Source organism: Hyla sarda, chromosome 2 (genome assembly GCF_029499605.1).
Source record: "Hyla sarda isolate aHylSar1 chromosome 2, aHylSar1.hap1, whole genome shotgun sequence".
In the NCBI taxonomy this organism is placed as follows: Eukaryota; Metazoa; Chordata; class Amphibia; order Anura; family Hylidae; genus Hyla; species Hyla sarda.
In genome coordinates, this window is record NC_079190.1 from 314,671,177 (window position 1) to 314,694,563 (window position 23,387).

Sequence of the window (23,387 nt, forward strand, 5' to 3'; positions counted from 1 at the left end):
GCTCCTGAGATGTGCGAGTATACTGCGACTTGCACATCACAGTGTGCCTGCTGGTAGCGGCGTATTGCCACTACGAGCAGGCACATATACAGCCAGCATAGAGCGGGCCTTCACCAGTGGATCTGCAGCGTAAAATTCGCTGAAAATCCGCGCGTGTGAACGTACCCTTAGGGTCAGTTCACACATGCGTTTTTTTCTGCTGCAGATTTGCTGTAGCAGATTTTGCTACCCATTAAAAGTCCAATGGTCACCAATGGCAGCAAAAATATAGGGTTCACATGTGCTTATTTTCTGCTGCAGATCTGCTTAAGAGTTTTGCTGTGCATTAAAGTCAGTGGGCAGCAAAATCTGCAGCAGAAATACGCACATGTGAACAGACTCTTACACTGGTGCTGTTGATCACAATCTAAATGGCGGGGGTTGTTTGAGGGGAGATTACATGGTAGAACTATGTACATACCATAGTAAGAAAACAAGGGGCAGCTTTAGGTAAGTTGACCGTGATTATAACAAGAATGGCTGACAGTTGCAGAGATTTTTAGGACCTTTTATGGAGGGGGTGTGCAGGGGGTACACCCTCCTCACATGCGACTAGGTGCTGTCTATTTCAATGACTGACGCTATAGGAGGCACTTAATTTACTAAGAGGTGTGCACCTCTAAGTAAGTCCAAAATGGCAAAGCTTTACTTACGTGCAGTGTACCAAAATGCTGCAGTTAGTAAATATCCCCCTATATCCTTACAGTGCCCCTACTGTATTAAAGGGGTACATCAGTGGAAAACCTTTATTTTTTTTATTTTTTTCTTAATTTTTTTTTTCAAATCAACTGGTTCCAGAAAATTAAACAGCTTTGTAAATTACTATCTTAATCCTTTGAGCACTTATCAGCTGCTGTTTGCTCCAGAGGAAGTGGAGTTGCTCGTTTCTGTCAGACCACAGTGCTTTCTGCTGACACCTCTGTCCATGTCAGGAAGAACGCTTCAATCCCCGTGGGTCCCGACTGCTATCAGCAGCCAAGACTCGGGGTTAATGCCGGCACCGCTGATCAAAGTTGAATGCGGCATCTAAAGCGAAACTAAAATCATCCCGGCAGCGCAGCAGAGCTGATCCGGATTACCGTGACAAAATTGCGATGTCCCGGTCAGCTGAGAGGACAACGGGAGGGCACCTACCTGCCTCCTCGTCGTCCAATCGGCGATCTACTGCTCCCAGCCTGCTCAGTAGGCTGGAGCAGCAGAGCACTGATAACCCTGATCAGTGCGATGCTATGGCATAGCATTGATCAGTATATGCAATCCAACGATTGCATGGTATATAAAAAAAAAGTTAATAAAAGTGAATTTAACCCCTTCCTAATAAGTTTGAATCCCCCCCCCTTCCCATTTTTTAAATAAAATAATGTAATAAAAATACTAATAATCATATATGGTATCGCCGAGTGTATAAATGTCCAAACTGTTAAAATATAAGGTTAGCTAAACTGCGCAGGCAATGGCGTACATGTAAAAAGGTACCAAAGTCCAAAATTGTGCATTTTTGGGCACTTCATATACCATAAAATTTTTTTATAAAAAGCGATTAAAAAGTCCCATCAAAACAAAAAAGCTACTGATAGAAACTACACATGCCGGGGCAAGAAATGAGCCCTCATACGTCCCCCGTATGCGGAAAAATAAGTTATATGGGTCAGAAGATGACAATTTTAAACATACAAATTTTGTTGCATGTAGTTATAATTTTTTTTTTACATACCGTATTTATTGGCGTATAACACGCATTTTTTTTGACTAACATTTTTATCTTAAAGTCTATCTGCGTGTTATACACCGATAGACTGTTTCTGGCCCTGCAGAAGCCACTTTAGTTCAATGATTTAAAATGGACGCTTTAAATCATTGAACTCTGGGGCCAGAATCCTGCCGCCACCACCCGATTCCGTCCCCTATTCCCAGTTTTATAGTTGCATGTCACTGTCACTGTCCCGCCGATGCCCGATTTCCCTCACTGTCCTCGGGTTGCATGTCCCGCCGATGCCCGATTCCCTCACTGTCCTCGGGTTGCATGTCCCGCCGATGCCCGATTCCATCCTGGTGACCGCGCTCTTTATGGTCCTGCAGCATCATTATCTGTCACTGTGCGCCGCACACTGACTGACGAGGGATGTCACGTTGAGGACGTCACTTGTGCGTGGCGCACAGTGACAGGTAAGGATGCTGCAGGACCATAAAGAGTGCGGTCACCAGGATGGAATCGGGCATCGGCGGGATATGCAACCCGAGGACGGTGAGGGAATCGGGCATTGGCGGGACATGCAACCCGAAGACGGTGAGGGAATCGGGCAGCGGCGTGACAGTGACATGTAACTATAAAACGGGGGATAGGGGACGGAATCAGGCAGCGGCAGGACTATGGCCCCACAGAAGCCGCCTCAGTTCAATTATTTAAAGTATTTTTTTTTTGTTTGTTTGAACATGTTGTCTGCACTCTTCCCCACCCCCTCAGCCCAACCCTATATAAGTAGTAGTTAGCTACACATGGGCCTTTTCTTTCCTGGCAGCCTCCCAGTCTGACTGGGAGAGCATGGTAAGTGAGCTGTAGCATCCTGTTCACACTGGTGTGGTGCTGTGCGGCATCTGTTGCTGCCGTGGTGCCGTGTCTGCGGGGAGGTGCGACCCATGGACTGGTTTGAATGGCATTGGGGCTGCTCTGCCAGTGGGTCGTTCCCCCCCCCCCCCCCCTGTTGGCACTGGTGTCGCGGCGGTGGTGGTCGCCGCCCAGTGCTACACCATTTTATGCTAGGGACGTTAGGGACCCACTCTAAATAGGTGGCCTTGACGTGGCGAGTGGGCTTTGTACTTTTTGATCAAAACGTATATACTAACAACCTGTTAGTTTTTGAAATTATGCTGAGAAGCAATTAGATCATTGTGCAAGATTGTAGATGTGCACCATGTCTGTCTTCTACCTAAATTCAATTATTTAAAATGCCGCTTTAAATCATTGAACTAAAGTGGCTTCTGCGGGGAAACTGTTTTATTGAGGTATACCCACTCACACACGCACCCTCATTTTATCAAGGATATTTGGGTAAAAAAATAACTTTTTACCCAAATTCCCTTGGAAAAATTAGGGTGCGTGGTATACCCCGATAAATACGGTAATAAAATATAACCTATATAAGTTGAGTATCCTTGTAACCGTATGGATCTACAGAATAAGGTGTCATTTTTACCGAAAAGTGCACTGCGTAAAAACAGGAGCCCCCAAAACAAAATGGCGTTTAAAAAAAATTTATTTCACTCCACCAATTTTTTGTTTCGCCGCAGATTGTTATAAAATTAGTGATTTTAATTACAAAGTACAATTGGTGACACAAAAAACAAGGCCTTTAACCCCTTAACGACCATGGACATAAATGTACGTCCTGGTTTGGCGGGACTTCCCGCACCAGGACGTACATTTACGTCCTGTGTAAGACCGTGAGCATCGGAACAGTGCTCGCATCATACACGGCAGGTTCCGGCTGCTAGTAGCAGCTGGGGACCCGCCCGTAATGGCCGACATCCGCGATCGCGTGGATGTCCGCCATTAACCCCTCAGATGCTGTGATCAATACGGCGATCCAATCGGCTATCCAATCATCCAGCATGGCGGCCGGAGGTCCCCTCACCTGGCTCCGGCCGTCTCCCGGGGTCTTCTGCTCTGGTCTGCGATCGAGCAGAGCAGAAGATGACTGATAATACTGATCAGTGCTGTGTCCTATACATAGCACTGAACAGTATTAGCAATCAAAGGATTGCTATAGGTAGTCCCCTATAGGGACATAAAAAGTGTGAAGAAAAAAAAAATAATTAAATTAAATTTCCACCGGAGTACCTTTTTAAAGGGTAAATGCTGGACATCAGTGTGATCGGTGATGTTCGGCATTTGCCACAGGACCTGGCTATGAAGTGCACACAGTTTGGTAGCGTGCAAATGGCACCTCTGTGATACCTGCCGGCGGAGGTCCTGACAGCATGTATCGTGGACATTTTCACGACTACAAGGACCTGTGCAAATGTCCAGTATCTTTCCCCATACCAATACCAGTATATATATCATTACATCCCTAATAGCAATCAGAATAAATCCCGGAATTAATGTTCTTGGTCCTTTATTATCACTATTAGGCGTACCTGTATGCCCTAGTTCCACTCCTGTTATATAAAGCATGCTCAGGTATTCAGATTTTGCCACAGGTGTCCCGATCAGCTGAGGAAGATGGGATGTCCCTTTCCTTCCTCGTCGTAGTCCTTTCGATGCTCCTTTTTAGTGCAGAAAGCCATGGCAGGCTTCACTAATGGAGCACCAAAATCACAGTGTTGAACAGTGTATGCAATTTTACATTATTTAAACCCCAAGGTCAATGTTGTAAATGTAAAAAATACCAAAGTCCAGAATTGCTTATTTTTGTTAATTTTATATATCAGAAATAAAGTTTATAAAAAGCGCTCAAAATGTCCTATCAAAATAAAAATGGTGCCGGTAAAAACTACAGATAACTGTGCAAACAAATGAGCCCTCATTAAGCTCCATATGCAGAAAAATAGTAGTAAAATACAGAGGTGTGAAAAAAAAAACTACTTGTCCACGTGACTAAAATGGAGCAAAATCTACTTGTCCCGCATCATGACGATCCACTTGTCCTGGCCAATTTTCACTTTTACGCTCTCATTTTTTTCCTCCTCGCCCTATAATAGCCATAACTACCTACTATAAGGGTACCTTTTAATTTTTCAATAACATTCTCTGAACAAAAAAAAAAAAAAAAAATAATAATATATATATATATATATATATATATATATATATATATATATATATATATATATATATATATATATATATATATATATATAAAATAATTTATAATATACATAATTAAAAAAATAAATAAAAAATATATATATATATATATATATATATATATATACCGTATTTATCGGGGTATACCACGCACCGGCAACACGCTCCCTCATTTTACCAAGGATATTTGGGTAAAAAAAGTTTTTTACCCAAATATCCATGGTAAAATGAGGGTGCGTGTGTGTGCGCGTGTATACCCCGATATACCCCCAGGAAAGGCAGGGGGAGAGAGGCCGTCGCTGCCCGCTTCTCTCCCCCTGCCTTTCCTGGGGTCTAGAGCGCTGCTGTCGGCCCTTCTCACCCCCTGGTTATCGGCGCCGCTGCCCGTTCTGTCCCCCTGACTATCGGTGCCGGCACCGATAGCCAGGGGGAGAGAAGCGGCGCCGACAGCCAGGGGGAGAGAAGGGGCAGCGGCACCCATTGCCGGCACCGCTGCCCCGTTGCCTCCCCCATCCCCGGTGGCATAATTACCTGAGTCGGGTCCGCGCTGCTGCAGGCCTCCGTCGTGCGTCCCCAGCGCCGTTGCTATGCACGGCGCGGCGCACTGACGTCATGCGCCGTGCCATTCAGCGCATAGCAACGACGCCGGGGACGCACGCCGGAGGCCTGCAGCAGCGCGGACCCGACTCAGGTAATTATGCCACCGGGGATGGGGGGAGGCAACGGGGCAGTGGCGCCGGCAATGGGTGCCGCTGCCCCTTCTCTCCCCCGGCGCCGATAACCAGGGGGTGAGAAGGGCCGACAGCAGCGCTCTAGACCCCAGGAAAGGCAGGGGGAGAGAAGCGGGCAGCGACGGCCTCTCTCCCCCTGCCTTTCCTGGGGGGGTATCGGCGTATAACACGCACACAGACTTTAGGCAAAAAATTTTAGCCTAAAAAGTGCGTGTTATACGCCGATAAATACGGTATTTATTATGTATATTAGGTGAAGTGAAATTGAAATAGTAAAAGATAATTTTGCAGATTTGGTGGTTTTCTTTTCTACGCCATTTACCTTGTGGTTGAGATAACATGTTAGTTTCATACTTTAGGCTGCCTGATTACAGCGATACCAGATTTGTATAGTCTACCTTATGTTTTACAAATTTTTAAAAAATTCAGAACTCTTAGAATTTTTTTAATTGCCATTTTTTTTTTACCCCTGTAACTTTATTTTTTCCCACATACCAGGCTGTATGAGGGCTCTTTTTTAGTATGGAGCGGGCAGGAGTCCGGAGCCTGCTCCATACAGACTGCTGAGCGCCGCATGCTAGTTATTAGCGGCGGTGTGAAACTTGCGCCCCGTCAAGACGTGCGGTGCGACCGCTCTTCCCCTCAGCTCTCGGAAGCTAGAGCTGGGGGGGAGCGAAGGCAGAGGAGATAGGTCTGCACGGGGAGAAAGAAGCCACGCCCCCTCATCTCCCCCTCGCATGTCTGCATGGCAGAAAGAAGGCAGAGCAGGGGAGAGAGCTTCTCATCTCCCCCTGCTCTGCTTCGGAGGACACAAGTTTCCACAGCCGGGGGCTGCAGAGTATGGAGCGGGCAGGAGTCGGGAGCCCGCTCCATACAGACTGCAGAGCGCCGCAGCGTTTGTCAGGTCCGCCCTGCTTGCCCGATGCTGGGCTAAGGGCCGGAAAAATTCACCTAAATCCAGATGGAGTCACTAACAAAGGGAACAGGCTAACTAGTATGGAGTACAGTGAAACTTGTATAAATAGTACAGAAGCAGGATCCTAGTGTGTTGACTAGGTGAGCAATGTTTAAATAATAGGTAAGATCAAAGAAGGAAAAAAGGGGTTGGTGCAGCTCACAATTTACTACTGTCCGAGGTATCGGGGCAATCACTTATACCCAAAGTGATGAAATAATCTAAATATGTTGTGCAAAAATAGCCCAAACCTCAAGGATAGTTAAAAAATAAATAAATGTAACCAATAATATTTCACCACATACAGACTGTTTATTATCCAGACGTCCAGTAGCTGAATTTAATAATTCACTGTATGTTTTATATGGTCAATTTTTTACATTGATTTTTATCATTGCATATTTTATGTTATATTTGCCATTTATTTTTCTTCCCACAAGGGCCCTGTGTGAGGAATATACGCAATTAAAGTCTTATACATCTAATAAAATATCTGTTTAATTGAAGCACGGTCTTGAAAATATTTTTGAACTTTATTTTTATATTTTTTTAAACTACTATCCTTGAGTTTTGGGCTATTTTTGCACAATAGGTATGATCAGTTGTGCTCACCATAGTTGGTTATACTGAGAGCCCCTCACTGGTGTACTCTGTCGGAGGCTGCTAAAATACTCTTTGGGTGATATTAATACTTGGAGGGGGGGGGGGGGGTTAACTGCAAGAGTGTGTGTAAATGTATGGTGTATTACTCTGTGTCATGTAGGTGTAGGGTATTGTTTTGTTGCCCAATTCCTCCCGAGTAAAGAAATACCCCATATGTGGGTGTAAAGTGTAACCGGACTTAGGAGTTAGACAGCACCGAGCATATTTGTGGCCTAAAGTGGTGATTTGCACTGCAATAGCAGAGATTCTGACATTAAGTCTAACAAAAAAAAAGTGACCTCAATTTTGAAATTATACCCTTCAAGTAACAAGGGGTACATTGAGTATTTACACCCCTCAGGTTTTTTTGAACAGTGGGCCATAAAAAGGAAAAAAAAAATTTTTTTTTTTAACTAAAATCCCCTATTTTATCATTTTCACAAAGGGTAAGGGGAGAAATTGGGTTACAGATTTTGGAGGGCTTTTTCTACTGAGAATGGAAATACATTCACACATGTGGGTAATGTGCTGTGCGGGCACACAACAAGGCTCAGGAGTCGTAGAGGTCTGTTTGCATTTGAGACCTCTTACATATCATTAGCTGACTTATGTGGTGACCATCGGTGTAAATGGTGGGACCACGGATGTTGCGGTGTAGGTTGATGGGATCAGATGTTATTAATCCCGGGGCTCGGATGGTATTAACCCCTATGTGTTCGTGATGCCAGTGTGGTTTTCAGGTTCTGGAAAACCACAAGCTAGGATTCTCCGCTATCCCATGGGCTAGTAGTGAATAAAGAGTCCACAACCAGTTCGAGTCAAACGGAGGCTTTACTGAGTAGAAGACAGGTGTAATTATCTTCACAGCTAAGGCCAGATTCCCCAGAGAGGTAAGACCCAGAGGACCTCACGGCTTGCTGGACCAATATACTTGTAATAAACTTGACTTGTAATTAGACTTGACTTTACTATGTGAAGGACTTGACTAGTTTCAGTGACAGCAGACATAGACTTGAGACTTACTAGAGACGGTAGCTTTTTTGGCCTTCCAGATGCTGATCACTTAAGATCTCTGGTGGTTTCTGTCTCAGTAAAGACTGATGGTACAAGAGACTGAATTGTAATGGCCGCCCCTTTATACAGTGGAGGGCTGGACTAAAGCCCATTGGTCAAGCTGTGGGTCATAGGTTAAACTGGTGCTCTCTGGGAGTACATGTGACAACAAATCAGGTGACTGAATAACATAGCATGTGACAGACTTACACAGGTCCTTGAGACCTCCCACAGGTCCTGTATACTATCTTTACATAGGGATCCTGTCTATGGATTAAAGTGACATACACCATATAAAATATTTGGGGAAGACACTGCAGGGAAGCCCCCAGGTCACTGAGGGACTCAAGCTGACAGGGCATACAGATAGTACAGGACCATGTACCTGTACTGGGACATCACAGTTACATACATTCTGAGGGAAAAAAATAAAAACCCACATGTGACACCATAACAGAAAGAAAGTACACCACCTGAGAAATGGGTATAGGAGTAAAGAGGACATTTTAAATGCACAGGTGTAAATTAATTTTCCAGGAATGGATGGAAGTGCGGTGTTTGAAAATACTGATATGCCAATTAGGTACCCAGAATGATGACCCAGGGCATTTCCAAAGTTACAACTTGTGCCCACAACAAACCCTATTCTCTGCTTTATCATTCTGGGAACACCCAACATGTGACCAAAAATTGTTGCCTGGAAATATGACAGGGTCCATGAGAGAGAACTTCTTTGGCATGTGACCCTATTACAGAAATGACACCCCCTAAGGAAGGTGTATAGGGAGGCGGTGGACATTTGGAACAGACGGGTGTTCACAAAATGTATTTTCCAGGAATGGATGAAGTGCAGTTTGTGAAATATAAAAATTGCTATTTTCCTACTGATATGCCAATTATGTTCCCAGAATGATGACCCAGAATATAGCCAAACGTAAAAATTATGCCCGCCCCAAACCCTATTCTCTACTTGTTATGTGATGTTTCTGGCCGTCCCTAAACTGTTGCCTGCAAATGGGCAGACCGCTCAGGTGGGGAGAGAGCGCTACGCATTTGAGGCAACATGCAATCCCCAAATGCTATTGACTCTGTGACTTATGAACAATTTTTGAAAATAACTCAAGACGTGTTATTAGGGATATTATGTGATCGTTTTTTTAGGTTTAAAATTTGAAAAACAATGTACCATGGTACTCACTGAAGCAATTGTTAATGCAGAGGCCCAGGGCATGCATCGGTGTCCTTCCTTATCCCCTCCTGCGACACGCTCAGCATTTTTTCGGGGACTGCCCTTTCATTTTGGGGGACCTTACCTGGAAAGTGTTCGGCTAGGGCGATCCGGGCACCTAAAGTTCCAAAGTTATTCTGGTCTGCTCTTTCCCCATTGCCAATGAACAGGGCCTTTAGGACTTCCTCTTGAAACTGCAGGTATGTCCCTGTGATGCCAGCGTACTGGGATAGTACAAAAGAGTTTAAAAAATACTTTTTTGTACCATGCCGTGTTTACTTCATCGGGTTATATGGCTTGGGGACTTGATCAAAGAGATCAACTCCCCCATATACTGACTGTAGTTCATGCTACAATAAGGCTTGAGGACCGATGTTGCAGTACCTTACACAGGGGCAGGCGTGCTGCCATTACCATGAATTGTGTTCAGCATTAGGACCTCCCTCTTTTCCGTAGACCTGACCAGCAACAGGTTTTTAACTGGTAATGGCACGGGTCACACTCCTTGGGATAGGTCAGGAGGCCTCTGTTTCTTCCAGACTGTCCCACAAGTTACTGTGGATCTGGTGGCGAAGGATGTGGTAGTATCCAGAGGGATACTGGTATAAAAGTTATCCACGTAAAGGTGGTAACCCTTATCCAGCAGAAGGTCCCACACGAGTTTCCTGCAACATCCAGAGTGGGGGGACATTCCTTCCCTCGTACACTCCAATCTTGCAAGTGTACCCTGAGGTACTCCTACAAAGTTTGTAAGAGTTTCACACAAGACCTCTCTACCGTGTCATGGCTATACTTTAGAGTGGGGTCTGGTAGAGGACATCCCCACTCCAGGATTGCCTAACACTGGTTTTGTTGACTAGGCCCATTTGCAGCACGAGGCCCCAATACGTCCTCATTTCGGCTGTACTGATGGCAGACCATCCATTGAGCTTATATCCTCAAACGCCTGCACCCCCAAAAAAAATGATCAGTGACGCAGGATGCCTGCTGAACGATTTCAGCAGGCATCCTGTTCCAATCACCACTCTGCTTTAAGTTCCAGGATGCAAGGACGCCCTGCGACCTGAACATGTTAAACACTGTGATGCAGGCTATGTACTCACTAAGGATGTCCCAATACCGATACTAGTATCGGTATCTGGGCCGATACTCTGCATTTGCATGGTATCGGAGACTCGTTTAATGTCCCCGATACCATGTCAGATACCTGCTGCTTTGTGGCCCCGCTCCGTTGTCCCGTTCTCCCGAATGGACACGGGGAGGGGGGGGCACTGTCTACAAGGGTGGGATTGCGGTCTACAGGGGGGCTGCTACTAATGTCTGCAAATATCTATACTACCTACAAGAGGATACTACCTACTATTAAAGGCAATCTTGCAGCAGAGTCACCTGCACTAACTTGAATTTATAGGTAGATAGTGCAGGGGACCCGGTTTCTACCACTGCTCACCATGTGAAAATCAGCGCAATCGCTCCAGAGACATCAGCGCAAATTCCCTGTTCTGTCCAATGGAGAAGAGAGAGATCTTGGCGCATACTACAGCAACTGCCTCCATTGCACACAACAAGAACCCACATATCAGCACAGTAAGCATTGCCGGAAATCGGGTCACCCTGGTGTCAGATTCCCTTTAAAATAAAAGTACTAATACTTGTTATTGGCGAGTACTAGAATTTAAGTATCGGTACTTATACTCTGTCATAAAAAAATGGTATCGGGACATCCCTAGTACTCACTACTATACACTGTAGCAGAGTGTCATTTCTTCAGTGTTGAAAAGCTGTAATATTCCAAGGCTCATCTCATTTGCGCAGGGGTGTGGAAATTTAATAAAAAACTACTTGTCCACCGGATATGAACAGAGCAAAATCTACTTGTCCCTCATGACGATCCACTTGTCCTGGCAATTTTCGCTTTTACACTCAAGTTTTTTCCCCCCTCGCCCTATAATAACCATAACTAACTACTATAATGATACCTTTTAATTTTTCCATAACCTATGCTTAGAAACTAATAAATACAGTTTGAAGTAAAATTTAAATAGTAAAAGTTTAGCAAATTTGGTGGTTTTCTTTTCTACGCCATCTACCTTGTGGTTAAGCTATAATGTTATTTTGGTACTTTAGACCAGCCTGATTACAGCAATACCAGATTTGTATAGTTTGTCATGTTTTACTAATTCAGGAAAAAAATCTGAACTTTTTCAAAAAAAATTTAATTGCCATTTTCTGACCAGGCTGTATGAGGGCAAATTTTTTGCGCTATTATCATTTTTTTTTTTTGTATTGTTACCATTTAAGTATTGATCTGACTTTTTAATCGCTTTTAACTTTTTTTTTCTGGGATATTCTAAAAATAGCAATTCTGTGGTTTGGTATTTTTTTTATTTTTTATTTACGTAATTTACCGTACGGGATACATAATGTTATATTTTAAGTTCTTACAATTACGCACGCAGCGATACCAAATGTTTGTTTTTATTATGTTTACATGTTTTTATAAGGGTAAAAGGGGGTGATTTGAACTTTTAATATGGAAGGGGTTAATGTGTCTTTTAAACGTTAAATAACTTTTTTTTTTTTTCTTCTAAACTTTATTAGTCCCTTAGCAGACTTTTTGGAGGAATCATGAGATACCTCATACAGATCAATAGAGTTCTGTTGAACTCCATTGATCTGTGTGCTCTGCAATCCAATGATAGAGCCTAGCCCAGCCAGCCTCTATCAATGACAGAGCCACGGACACCAGGTAAGCAGAGGTAAGGTCTCTGACTAACTCTACAGTGGATCTCCACTAGCCCACCATGGAGCATTCACATGTACCTTTAGACGCCGCTGTCAGTTTTGACAGCGGCGATCAAAAGGGTTAATAGCCAGCTGCGGCGATCGCCACATGCTGGCTATTAGCGGCGGCCCTCTACAGGAATCAGCTGGGGCCTGCAGAGTATGGAGCGGGATTGAGTCCGAAGCCTGCTCCATACTCCCCTCTGAGTTTAGATACTCTTCTTTTACTCGCCCTATAATAACCATAACTAACTACTATAATGATACCTTTTTTTCCATAACATATGCCTAGAAACAAAATTTGCTCAGCAAAATTGAAATAGTAAAAGATAGTTTAGCAAATTTGGTGGTTTTCTTTTCTACGCCATCTACCTTGTGGTTAAGCTAATATGTTATTTTTTATTTATAATCTAATTTGTCTTTCCTTCCAGGATCTTCTGGATTTAGTTTTGAAGGCTAAACTCCATGAGTGGGCAAAGATCAGCAAGAAAAAGATGTGGAGAAATCCACTCAGAATTTCCTTCACGCTGTGAGCATATGTCTAAGACAACATGTGTTTTAACCAAGCTTGTGGAATTGCCAACACCACCTCTCTCTCGACATCAGTTAAAGAGATTGGAAGAACATCGGTATAAAAGCTGTGGGAAATCCCTTCTGGAACCATTAATGCAAGGATTTTGGGAATGGTTGGTTGGTCAGGTCCCTTCATGGATTGCACCAAATCTAATCACCATAATAGGACTTTTGATCAATATCTTGACAACAGTAGTGCTAGTATATTACTGTCCAACAGCAACAGAACAGGTAAAATATAGCTTGTTTTAATCACTCGAATGTACAATGCATTCAAAACTTCCACTTTTCACCTTTTATTGCCTTTTACTAAAATAAAAAAAAGGTTTTCCCCCATCATTCAGCACCCAATAACCCATAGTGACATGAAGTAAAAACAGAACCTTAGAAAGGAAATGTTAAAATGTTGCAAGCACCCTTATGTTAAAATGTTGCAAGCACCCTTAGCTATGACATTTGAAACTTGGCTCTGGAGCACTCCCATTTCTCTTTATCATCTTATGGGTAGGGTCACACGTAACTGATTTGCAGCGTTATTTTATGTTTCAGAGCTGCTGATGACCGACCCTATAACGTGCCTCTTGCGGTGCTTGCTTTGTCTGCTTGTAGCAGCAATCTGCCACTACGAGAAGACACACGGACGTGCGAGTCGCTGCGCTTATGCGCAGTGCACTCTGACTTTGCGGCAGCTCTCTGTCTTGCTTCCAAAAGTTTAACCCTTTAGGTGTTTCACAGGAATAGCAGCAAAATGGAGGAGAAAAATCAAAATCTAAATTTTTTTTTACACTAAAATGTTATTGTAGCACCATTTTTTTTTATTTTTACAAGGGTTAAAAGGTAAAAAAGGCCCCCCAAAACTTGCAATTCATTTACTCTCGAGTAAGGAAATAACTCATATGCTGATGTAAAGTGCTCTGTGGGTGCACTAGAGGACTCAGAAGGGAAGGAGCGACAATGGCATTTTGGAGAGCGACAATGGTTTTTGAGGGGCATGTTCCATTTAGGAAGCCCCCATGATGCCAGGACAGTAAAAAAAAAAAAAAAAAAACATGGCATACCATTTTGGAAACTACATCCCTCAAGGAACGTAACAAGGGGTATAGTGAGCCTGAACGCCTCACAAGTGATTGAAGAACTTCTAGATCTGAAGATTTTTAACACTAAAATGCTGGTGTTACCGCAAACTTTTCATTTTCACAAGTAGTAATAGGAGAAAATGCCCCCCAAAATTTGTAACCCCTTTTCTCTCGAGTAAGGAAATACCTCATGTGGATGTAAAGTGCTCTGTGGGTCCACTAAAGGGCTCAGAAGGGAGAGAGCGACAATGGGATTTTGAAAGAGCAAATTTTGCTGAAATGGCATGTCGCATTTAGGAAGCCCCCATGGTGCCAGAACAGTAAAAAAAAACATGGCATACTATTTTGGAAACTACACCCCTCAAGGAACATAACAAGGGGTACAGTGAGTCTTAACACCCCAAAGGTGATTGACAAACTTTCGTTAAATTGGGACGTAAAAATAAGAAAAGTTTTTCAATAAAATGCTGGTGTTACCCCAAATTTTTCATTTTCACAAGGAGTAATAGGAGAAAAAGCCCCCAAAAATTTGTAACCCCATTTCTTCGGAGTATGGAAATACCCCATATGTTAAGTGATCTGCTGGTGTACTACAATGCTCAGAAGAGAAGGAGCACCATTGGGCTTTTGGAGAGAGAATTTGTTTGGAATGGAAGTCTGGGGCCATGTGCGTTTACAAAGCCCCCCCCCCCCCCCCCCCGTGGTGCCAGAAAAGTAACCCCTCACACACACATGTGACCCTGTTTTTTGAAACTACACCCCTCACAGAATTGAATAAGGGGTGCAATGAGCATTTACACCCACTGGCATTTGACAGATCTTTGGAACAGTAGGCTGTGCAAATGAAAAATTTAATTTTAAATTTTTACGGACGATTGTTAAAAAAATCGGACACCTGTGGGTCGTAAATGCTCCCTGTACCCCTTATTACATTCCGTGAGGGGTGTAGTTTCCAAAATGGGGTAACATGTGGGGGGGGGGGGTCCACTGTTCTGGCACCATGGGGGCTTTGTAAACGCACATGGCCTTCAATTCCAGCCTAATTCTCTCTTCAAAAGCTCTATGGCGCTCCTTCTCTTCTGAGCATTGTAGTTCACCCACAGAGCTCTTTACATCCACATATGGGGTATTTCCGTACTCAGAAAAACAGGGGTTACAAATTTTGGGAGGCTTTTCTTCCTATTTCCCCTTGTGAAAATGAAAAAATTTGGGGTAACACCAGCATTTCAGGGGGAAAAACAAATTTTTTTAATTTTCATGTCCAACTTTAACGAAAACTTGTCAAAGACCTGAGGGGTATTAAGACTCACTATACCTCTTGTTACGTTCCGTGAGGGGTGTCGTTTCCAAAATGGGGTCACATGTGAGTTTTTTTTTTTTTTTTTTTGCATTTGTCAGAACCGCTGTAATGATCAGCCACCTCTGTGCAAATCACCAATTTAGGCCTCAAATGTACATGGCACTCTCTCATTCCTGAGCCATGTAGTTCGTCTGCAGAGCATTTTACGTCACTTATGTGGGGTATTTCCGTACCCCACATTGTGTTGGAAATTTTGTGGGTCTCCTTTTACCTCTTGTGAAAATGAAAAGTATGGGGCAACACAGCATGTTAGTGTAACATTTTTTCACAATTATTAAAAAAATTTTTACCATGCTGGTGTAGCCCCCAACTTTTACCTTTTCATAAGGGGTAAAAGGAGCAATTTCTCCTGATTACGGAAATACCCCATATGTGGCCCTAAACTGTTGCCTTGAAATACGACAGGGCTCTGAAGTGAGAGCACCATGGGCATTTGAGGAATTTACAATAGGGGCGGACCCGGATACAAGGATGAGGCTTGTCTTCAGCAAAACCCTACAGCAGTGTTTCCCAAACAGGGTGCCTCCAGCTGTTGCAAGACTCCCAGCCTGCCAGGACAGTCAATGGCTGTCCGGCAATACTGGGAGTTGTTGTTTTGCAACAGCTGGAGGCTCCATTTAGGAAACAGTCGTATGAGACATTTAAAATTTTTAAGGGGGGGAACGTGTAAGGGGGTGTATGTAGTGTTTTACTTTTTATTGTGTGGTAGTGTAGTGTTTTTAGCGTACATTTGCACTAGCAGGGGTTCACAGTGAGTTTTCCGATGCGAGTTTGAGCTGCGGCGAAAAAATTGCCGGATGTCAAACTTATAGAAGGAAACTCACTGTAAACCCCCGCCCGTGTAAATGTACCCTGTACATTCACATGGGGGGGTGGGGCGACCCAAACCTTCAGCTGTTGCAAAACTACAACTCTCAGGATGCACTGACGGACCGTACATGCTGGGAGCTGTAGTTTTGCAACAGCTGTAGGCACACTGGTGGGGAACCATTGAGTTAGGAAACAGACTCTAGCTCAGTGATTCCAACCCGTGTGCCTCCAGCTGTTGCAAAACTACAACTCCCAGCATGCCCAGACAGTCAGGGATGCTGGGTGTGTAGTTCTGCATTATTTGGCCCTTCAGACGTTGCAGAAATACAACTCCCAGCATGCCTGGACAGTCTGGGCATGCTAGGAGTTGTAGTTATGCAACAACTGGGGAACATCAGTTTGGAGACCGTTAAGTAGTGGTCTCCAAAATGTAGCCCTCCAGATGTTGCAAAACTACAACTCCAAGCATGCCCAGACAGCCCTCAGGTACCCGCCACCATCTCCCCGCCCCCCGCTCTGCCCTGACATCCGGGGGCGGACCGAGCGGGGATTTCACATTTAGCCCCCCCCCCCCCCCCCAACTGCCATTGGTCAGTTAGTCCTAACTGACTAATGGCAGGGGGTAGGAGGAAGTGGCACCACTGCCACCTTGCTCCTATCCTTCAGGATGATCGGAGCAGTCTCTGACTGCTCCGATTATCCCTATTTTCCGAGCTATCGGGTCACCAGAGATCCGTTCAGCCCGGAATCGCCGATCTGGAAGCGCAAGGCTGTTTGAAAAAGCCAGTCAATGGTGAAATGTCAAAGGAGGGATATAATTTTAGCTCAGCTGGGATATGTTTGCAGAAATAGCATAGTAAATGCTGTTTAGTTAGCTGGCTGAATAAAATTAAAGATCGCCAGTGAATACACTGGTTTTCTTAAGCCAGCAAACTATATCAAATATAATCGGCTATTGAATCTGTGCAATCCATAAATATCAGAAGACAAATACAGTGCTGTAATTTTAAAACGTCACTGCCACCTTGTGGCCATAGAGCACCAATTCATTATTATTTGGCATCAATAAAAGTTAAAGGCACTGTCATTGTTAAAAACGTTTTATATATTTGCACTGACAGGTACGCTTTAAGTTTTAAATATTATATTTGGGTGCCTCTAGTCAGGGTTATCCCTGAGGGGATTTGTTTCCCCAAGGAATTTTAGTTGGAACTATACTAATTGCAGGAGACCCCCAAGGGGACCTTTTTTGTTAGTGTTGCACTGACTCACTAGTCAGCTGATGACAGGGAGCCTGTCTGCTTCAGTAGGTGGAGAGATTGCTTGGTGGGCTTGAGATCAATCTGCAACTAATGCAACAGCTGTAGGCACCCTGATTGAAAGCCACCGGTCTTTTGAATGGATGCAGCTCATTTATGTTTCAATGGGACCCCACTGATATGTGGGAGGGAGGAAAATGGAATTATTGGATTTGTAGGCAAAAAAGAAAACTCAAACAGGAAATACCAGTTCACAAAAAACTAGCCACAGTATTATGGTAATCTCACAACATAGCCATTTAGCCCCAAGACAAGCGCAGATCCTTCCTAAGCATGTCCATTACTGTGTGGCAGGTAAGAACTAAAATCATCTTATGGTGGATAACCCCTTTAAGGCTGCATTCACATCACGATTTCTCCATCCAACCTGAGTACACGATTTTTATAACTTAAAATCGTATGAAGTCGTATATAAAGTCGGATCCATTGACCTCCATTAAAAAATCGGATCCATTACACACATCCGATTTGATCCGCATCCGATTTCACACGATTTTTGTTTGGGTCTGAAATCAGGGTTGAACAAAAATCGTGTGAAATCGGATGCGGATCAAATCTGATGTGTGTAATGGATCCGATTTTTTAATGGAGGTCAATGGATCCGACTGTATACACGATTTCATACGATTTTAAGTTATAAAAATCGTTTACTCAGGTCGGATGGAGAAATTGGAGAAATCGTGATGTGAATGCAGCCTAAGATGTTTCTACACCTTGATCTGAGGTTCCTGTGGTAAATTCAGTTGACTGGGCATGGTTTGAAAAGTTTTGCAGCAGCTGAAGGTACACTGGTAGGAAAGAAACTTCCCGTAGACCTCAAAGTTTGTGGAGAATGGTATATAAAAAAAAAAAAAGTCTGCTGATTTGAAAGTTCCCTAGAGCACCACCTTAACCCCTTAAGGACCCGGGCTTTTTCCGTTTTTTTCATTTTCAATTTTTCCTCCTTAACTTTAAAAAATCATAACTCATTAAATTTTTCACCTAAAATTCTATATAATGGCTTATTTTTTGTGTCACTAATTCTACTTTGTAATGACTTTAGTCATTTTACCCAAAAATCTACAGTGAAACAGGAAAAAAAATCAATGTGCGACAAAATTGATGAAAAAACAGTTTTATAAGTTTTGGGGGCTTCCGTTTTTACGCAGTACATTTTTCGGCAAAAATGACACCTTATCTTTATTCTGTAGGTCCATACGGTTAAAATGATACCCTACTTGTATAGGTTTGATTTTGTATCACTTCAGAAAAAAATCATGAATACATGCAGGGAAATTTATACGTTTAAAATGGTCATCTTCTGACCCCTATAACTTTTTATTTTTCTGTGTTCAGGACGTTATGAGGACTCATTTTTTGCGCCGTGATCTGAAGTTTTAGCGGTACCATTTTTGTTATGATCAGACTTTTTGATCACTTTTTTTGCGCTATTTTGGACTTTGGAATTTTTTTGCGCGTACGTCATTGAACGTGCAGTTTAAAAAGTGGTATATTTTTATAATTCAGACATTTCCGCACACGGCGATACCACGTATGTTTATTTTTATTTACACTTTTTTTTTTTTTTTATTCTTGGAAATGCCGGGTGATACAAACTTTTATTAGGGGAAGGGATAAAGGGTTAATGATTTTTTTACACTTTTCTTATGCAATATTATAGCTCCTATAAGGGTCTATAACATTGCATTAACTGATCTTTAACACTGATTGTTGCATCTCCATAGGAATGGATCAATCAGTGTTTTCGGCGATTGAATGCTCAAGCCTGGATCTCAGGCATGAAGCATTCATTCGGCGATCGGACAGCGCAGGAGAAGGTAAGAAGACCTCCTCCTGTGCTACAGCTGTTCGGGATGCTGCTATTATACCGCGGCGATCCCAAACAGCTCCCTGAGCTAGCCGGGCACTTTTACTTTCGTTTTTAGCCACGCGGCTAAAGGGTTAATAGCGTGCGGCACTGCGATCGAGAAAGTTGTTGTTGTTCTTTTCAGTCTATCCACAGTGCTCTCTGTTGACACCTTTGTGTCAGGAACTGTCCAGAGTAGGAACAAATACCCATAGCAAACCTCTCCTGCTCCTGACAGTTCCTGACATGGATAGAGTGCAAAACCAAGCCCACTGTGGTGAGAATGAAAAGAACTACTCAACTTCCTCTGTAGTATACACTGATAAGTACTGGAAGGGTAAAGATTTTTAAATAGAAGTAATTTACAAATCTGTATAACCGGAGTACCCCTTCAAACAGTGTGTGCAAACAAAGTTGCAAGTAATGGTCTCTGTGTACCTTTTTTTAAAATAATTCATTAAAAGCAATTTAAAAAGTCCCATCAAAACAAAAATGATACCAATAAATACTACAGATCACCATGCAAAAAATGAGCCTTGACACATACATATACAGAAAAAGTTATAGAGATCAGAGGAACTGCTAAACCTACTAATATTCATACAAAAAGTTATACTTTTTGTAAAAGAAGCAAAACAAATTAAAACCTGTATAAATGTGGTATCGTTGTAAGAGTATGGACCTACAGAATAAAGATGATGTGTAATCAGATCAGTCTGAAGCAATGGAGCACCAATAACACTGCTGATCAATGCTGTACTACAGCACAGCATTACAGTGTATGCCAGTGATTTCCAACCGCGGTGCTGAGGCACACTTGTGTGCTGTTCGCCACTGCCCGTGGTGCCGCGGGATTTTGCTGTGATTGATTATATATATTTTTTTTAAATATCCCGCCCCGGCCTGTGCGCTTATGACTGGTGGCGCAGGGGTGATGGGAAGCCTGTGTGCGCACACAGCATCCCCCTCCCCACTGCATCCACCTCCCCCTATTACGGGCGGCGCAGTGAGCTGAAAATGGGTCCCTGGGGCGGAACGATCTTCACCTGCGCCGGACTCCCGTGCCTGCCGTGGACCTGCAAGCTGCGCGGACCGGCTTGCTTAAGGTACTGCACCCTTTCCACCCCTCTGTTACCCGTTCTCAATCCTGTCCAACCCGCCCCCCCCCCCCCCCCCCACTGTCACCCGGGTCCACCCAATACCACCCCCCCTGTCACCCCTGTCCACCCTCATCCACCCTCCTGTCATCCCTTTTCACTCCCGTCCACCCTCCTGTCACCCATGTTCACCACACCCCTGTCCACCCACCTGTCACCCTCGTCCACCCTCCTGTCACCCATGTTCACCACACCCCTGTCCACCCTCCTGTCACCCATGTTCACACCCATGTTCATCCTCCTGTCATCCCTTTCACTCCCGTCACCCATGTTCACCCTCCTGTCATCCCTTTCACTCCCGTCCACCCCCCTGTATCCCTTGTTCACCCCCCCACGTAACCCTTGTCCCCCCCCGTCACCCATGTCCACCCCAGTCCACCCTCCTGTCACCTATGTTCACCCCCTGTCACCCTTGTCCCCCCTCCTGTCACCCCCGTCCACCCTCCTGTCACCTATGTACACTCCTCTACACCCCTCTGTCACCCATGTACGCTCCTCTACACCCCTCTCTCACCCATGTACACTCCTCTACACCTCTCTGTCTGCTCCTCTACACCCCTCTGTCTGCTCCTCTACACCCCTCTGTCTGCTCCTCTACACCCCTCTGTCTGCTCCTCTACACCCCTCTGTCTGCTCCTCTACACCCCTCGGTCTGCTCCTCTACACCCCTCGGTCTGCTCCTCTACACCCCTCGGTCTGCTCCTCTACACCCCTCGGCCTGCTCCTCTACACCCCTCGGTCTGCTCCTCTACACCCCTCGGCCTGCTCCTCTACACCCCTCGGCCTGCTCCTCTACACCCCTCGGTCTGCTCCTCTACACCCCTCGGTCTGCTCCTCTACACCCCTCGGTCTGCTCCTCTACACCCCTCGGTCTGCTCCTCTACACCCCTCGGTCTGCTCCTCTACACCCCTCGGTCTGCTCCTCTACACCCCTCGGTCTGCTCCTCTACACCCCTCGGTCTGCTCCTCTACACCCCTCGGCCTGCTCCTCTACACCCCTCGGCCTGCTCCTCTACACCCCTCGGCCTGCTCCTCTACACCCCTCGGCCTGCTCCTCTACACCCCTCGGCCTGCTCCTCTACACCCCTCGGCCTGCTCCTCTACACCCCTCGGCCTGCTCCTCTACACCCCTCGGCCTGCTCCTCTACACCCCTCGGCCTGCTCCTCTACACCCCTCGGCCTGCTCCTCTACACCCCTCGGCCTGCTCCTCTACACCCCTCGGCCTGCTCCTCTACACCCCTCGGCCTGCTCCTCTACACCCCTCGGCCTGCTCCTCTACACCCCTCGGCCTGCTCCTCTACACCCCTCGGCCTGCTCCTCTACACCCCTCGGCCTGCTCCTCTACACCCCTCGGCCTGCTCCTCTACACCCCTCGGCCTGCTCCTCTACACCCCTCGGCCTGCTCCTCTACACCCCTCGGCCTGCTCCTCTACACCCCTCGGCCTGCTCCTCTACACCCCTCGGCCTGCTCCTCTACACCCCTCGGCCTGCTCCTCTACACCCCTCGGCCTGCTCCTCTACACCCCTCGGCCTGCTCCTCTACACCCCTCGGCCTGCTCCTCTACACCCCTCGGCCTGCTCCTCTACACCCCTCGGCCTGCTCCTCTACACCCCTCGGCCTGCTCCTCTACACCCCTCGGCCTGCTCCTCTACACCCCTCGGCCTGCTCCTCTACACCCCTCGGCCTGCTCCTCTACACCCCTCGGCCTGCTCCTCTACACCCCTCGGCCTGCTCCTCTACACCCCTCGGCCTGCTCCTCTACACCCCTCGGCCTGCTCCTCTACACCCCTCGGTCTGCTCCTCTACACCCCTCGGTCTGCTCCTCTACACCCCTCGGTCTGCTCCTCTACACCCCTCGGTCTGCTCCTCTACACCCCTTGGTCTGCTCCTCTACACCCCTCGGTCTGCTCCTCTACACCCCTCGGTCTGCTCCTCTACACCCCTCGGTCTGCTCCTCTACACCCCTCGGTCTGCTCCTCTACACCCCTCGGTCTGCTCCTCTACACCCCTCGGTCTGCTCCTCTACACCCCTCGGTCTGCTCCTCTACACCCCTCGGTCTGCTCCTCTACACCCCTCGGTCTGCTCCTCTACACCCCTCGGTCTGCTCCTCTACACCCCTCGGTCTGCTCCTCTACACCCCTCGGTCTGCTCCTCTACACCCCTCGGTCTGCTCCTCTACACCCCTCGGTCTGCTCCTCTACACCCCTCGGTCTGCTCCTCTACACCCCTCGGTCTGCTCCTCTACACCCCTCGGTCTGCTCCTCTACACCCCTCGGTCTGCTCCTCTACACCCCTCGGTCTGCTCCTCTACACCCCTCGGTCTGCTCCTCTACACCCCTCGGTCTGCTCCTCTACACCCCTCGGTCTGCTCCTCTACACCCCTCGGTCTGCTCCTCTACACCCCTCGGTCTGCTCCTCTACACCCCTCGGTCTGCTCCTCTACACCCCTCGGTCTGCTCCTCTACACCCCTCGGTCTGCTCCTCTACACCCCTCGGTCTGCTCCTCTACACCCCTCGGTCTGCTCCTCTACACCCCTCGGTCTGCTCCTCTACACCCCTCGGTCTGCTCCTCTACACCCCTCGGTCTGCTCCTCTACACCCCTCGGTCTGCTCCTCTACACCCCTCGGTCTGCTCCTCTACACCCCTCGGTCTGCTCCTCTACACCCCTCGGTCTGCTCCTCTACACCCCTCGGTCTGCTCCTCTACACCCCTCGGTCTGCTCCTCTACACCCCTCGGTCTGCTCCTCTACACCCCTCGGTCTGCTCCTCTACACCCCTCGGTCTGCTCCTCTACACCCCTCGGTCTGCTCCTCTACACCCCTCGGTCTGCTCCTCTACACCCCTCGGTCTGCTCCTCTACACCCCTCGGTCTGCTCCTCTACACCCCTCGGTCTGCTCCTCTACACCCCTCGGTCTGCTCCTCTACACCCCTCGGTCTGCTCCTCTACACCCCTCGGTCTGCTCCTCTACACCCCTCGGTCTGCTCCTCTACACCCCTCGGTC

At 46.1% G+C, this 23,387-nt stretch overlaps 1 protein-coding gene across 1 annotated transcript in view; it reads left to right on the top strand.

Moving 5' to 3' along the window:
• CEPT1 (choline/ethanolamine phosphotransferase 1) overlaps window positions 1–23,387 on the top strand; it is a 151,364-nt gene that overhangs the window by 18,219 nt on the left and 109,758 nt on the right. Inside the window, exon 2 of the mRNA XM_056557723.1 lies at window positions 12,671–13,043. Within this exon, the coding sequence (XP_056413698.1) occupies window positions 12,705–13,043 (339 nt within the window). The 5' untranslated portion in view covers window positions 12,671–12,704. The remainder of the gene's footprint in view (window positions 1–12,670; window positions 13,044–23,387) is intronic.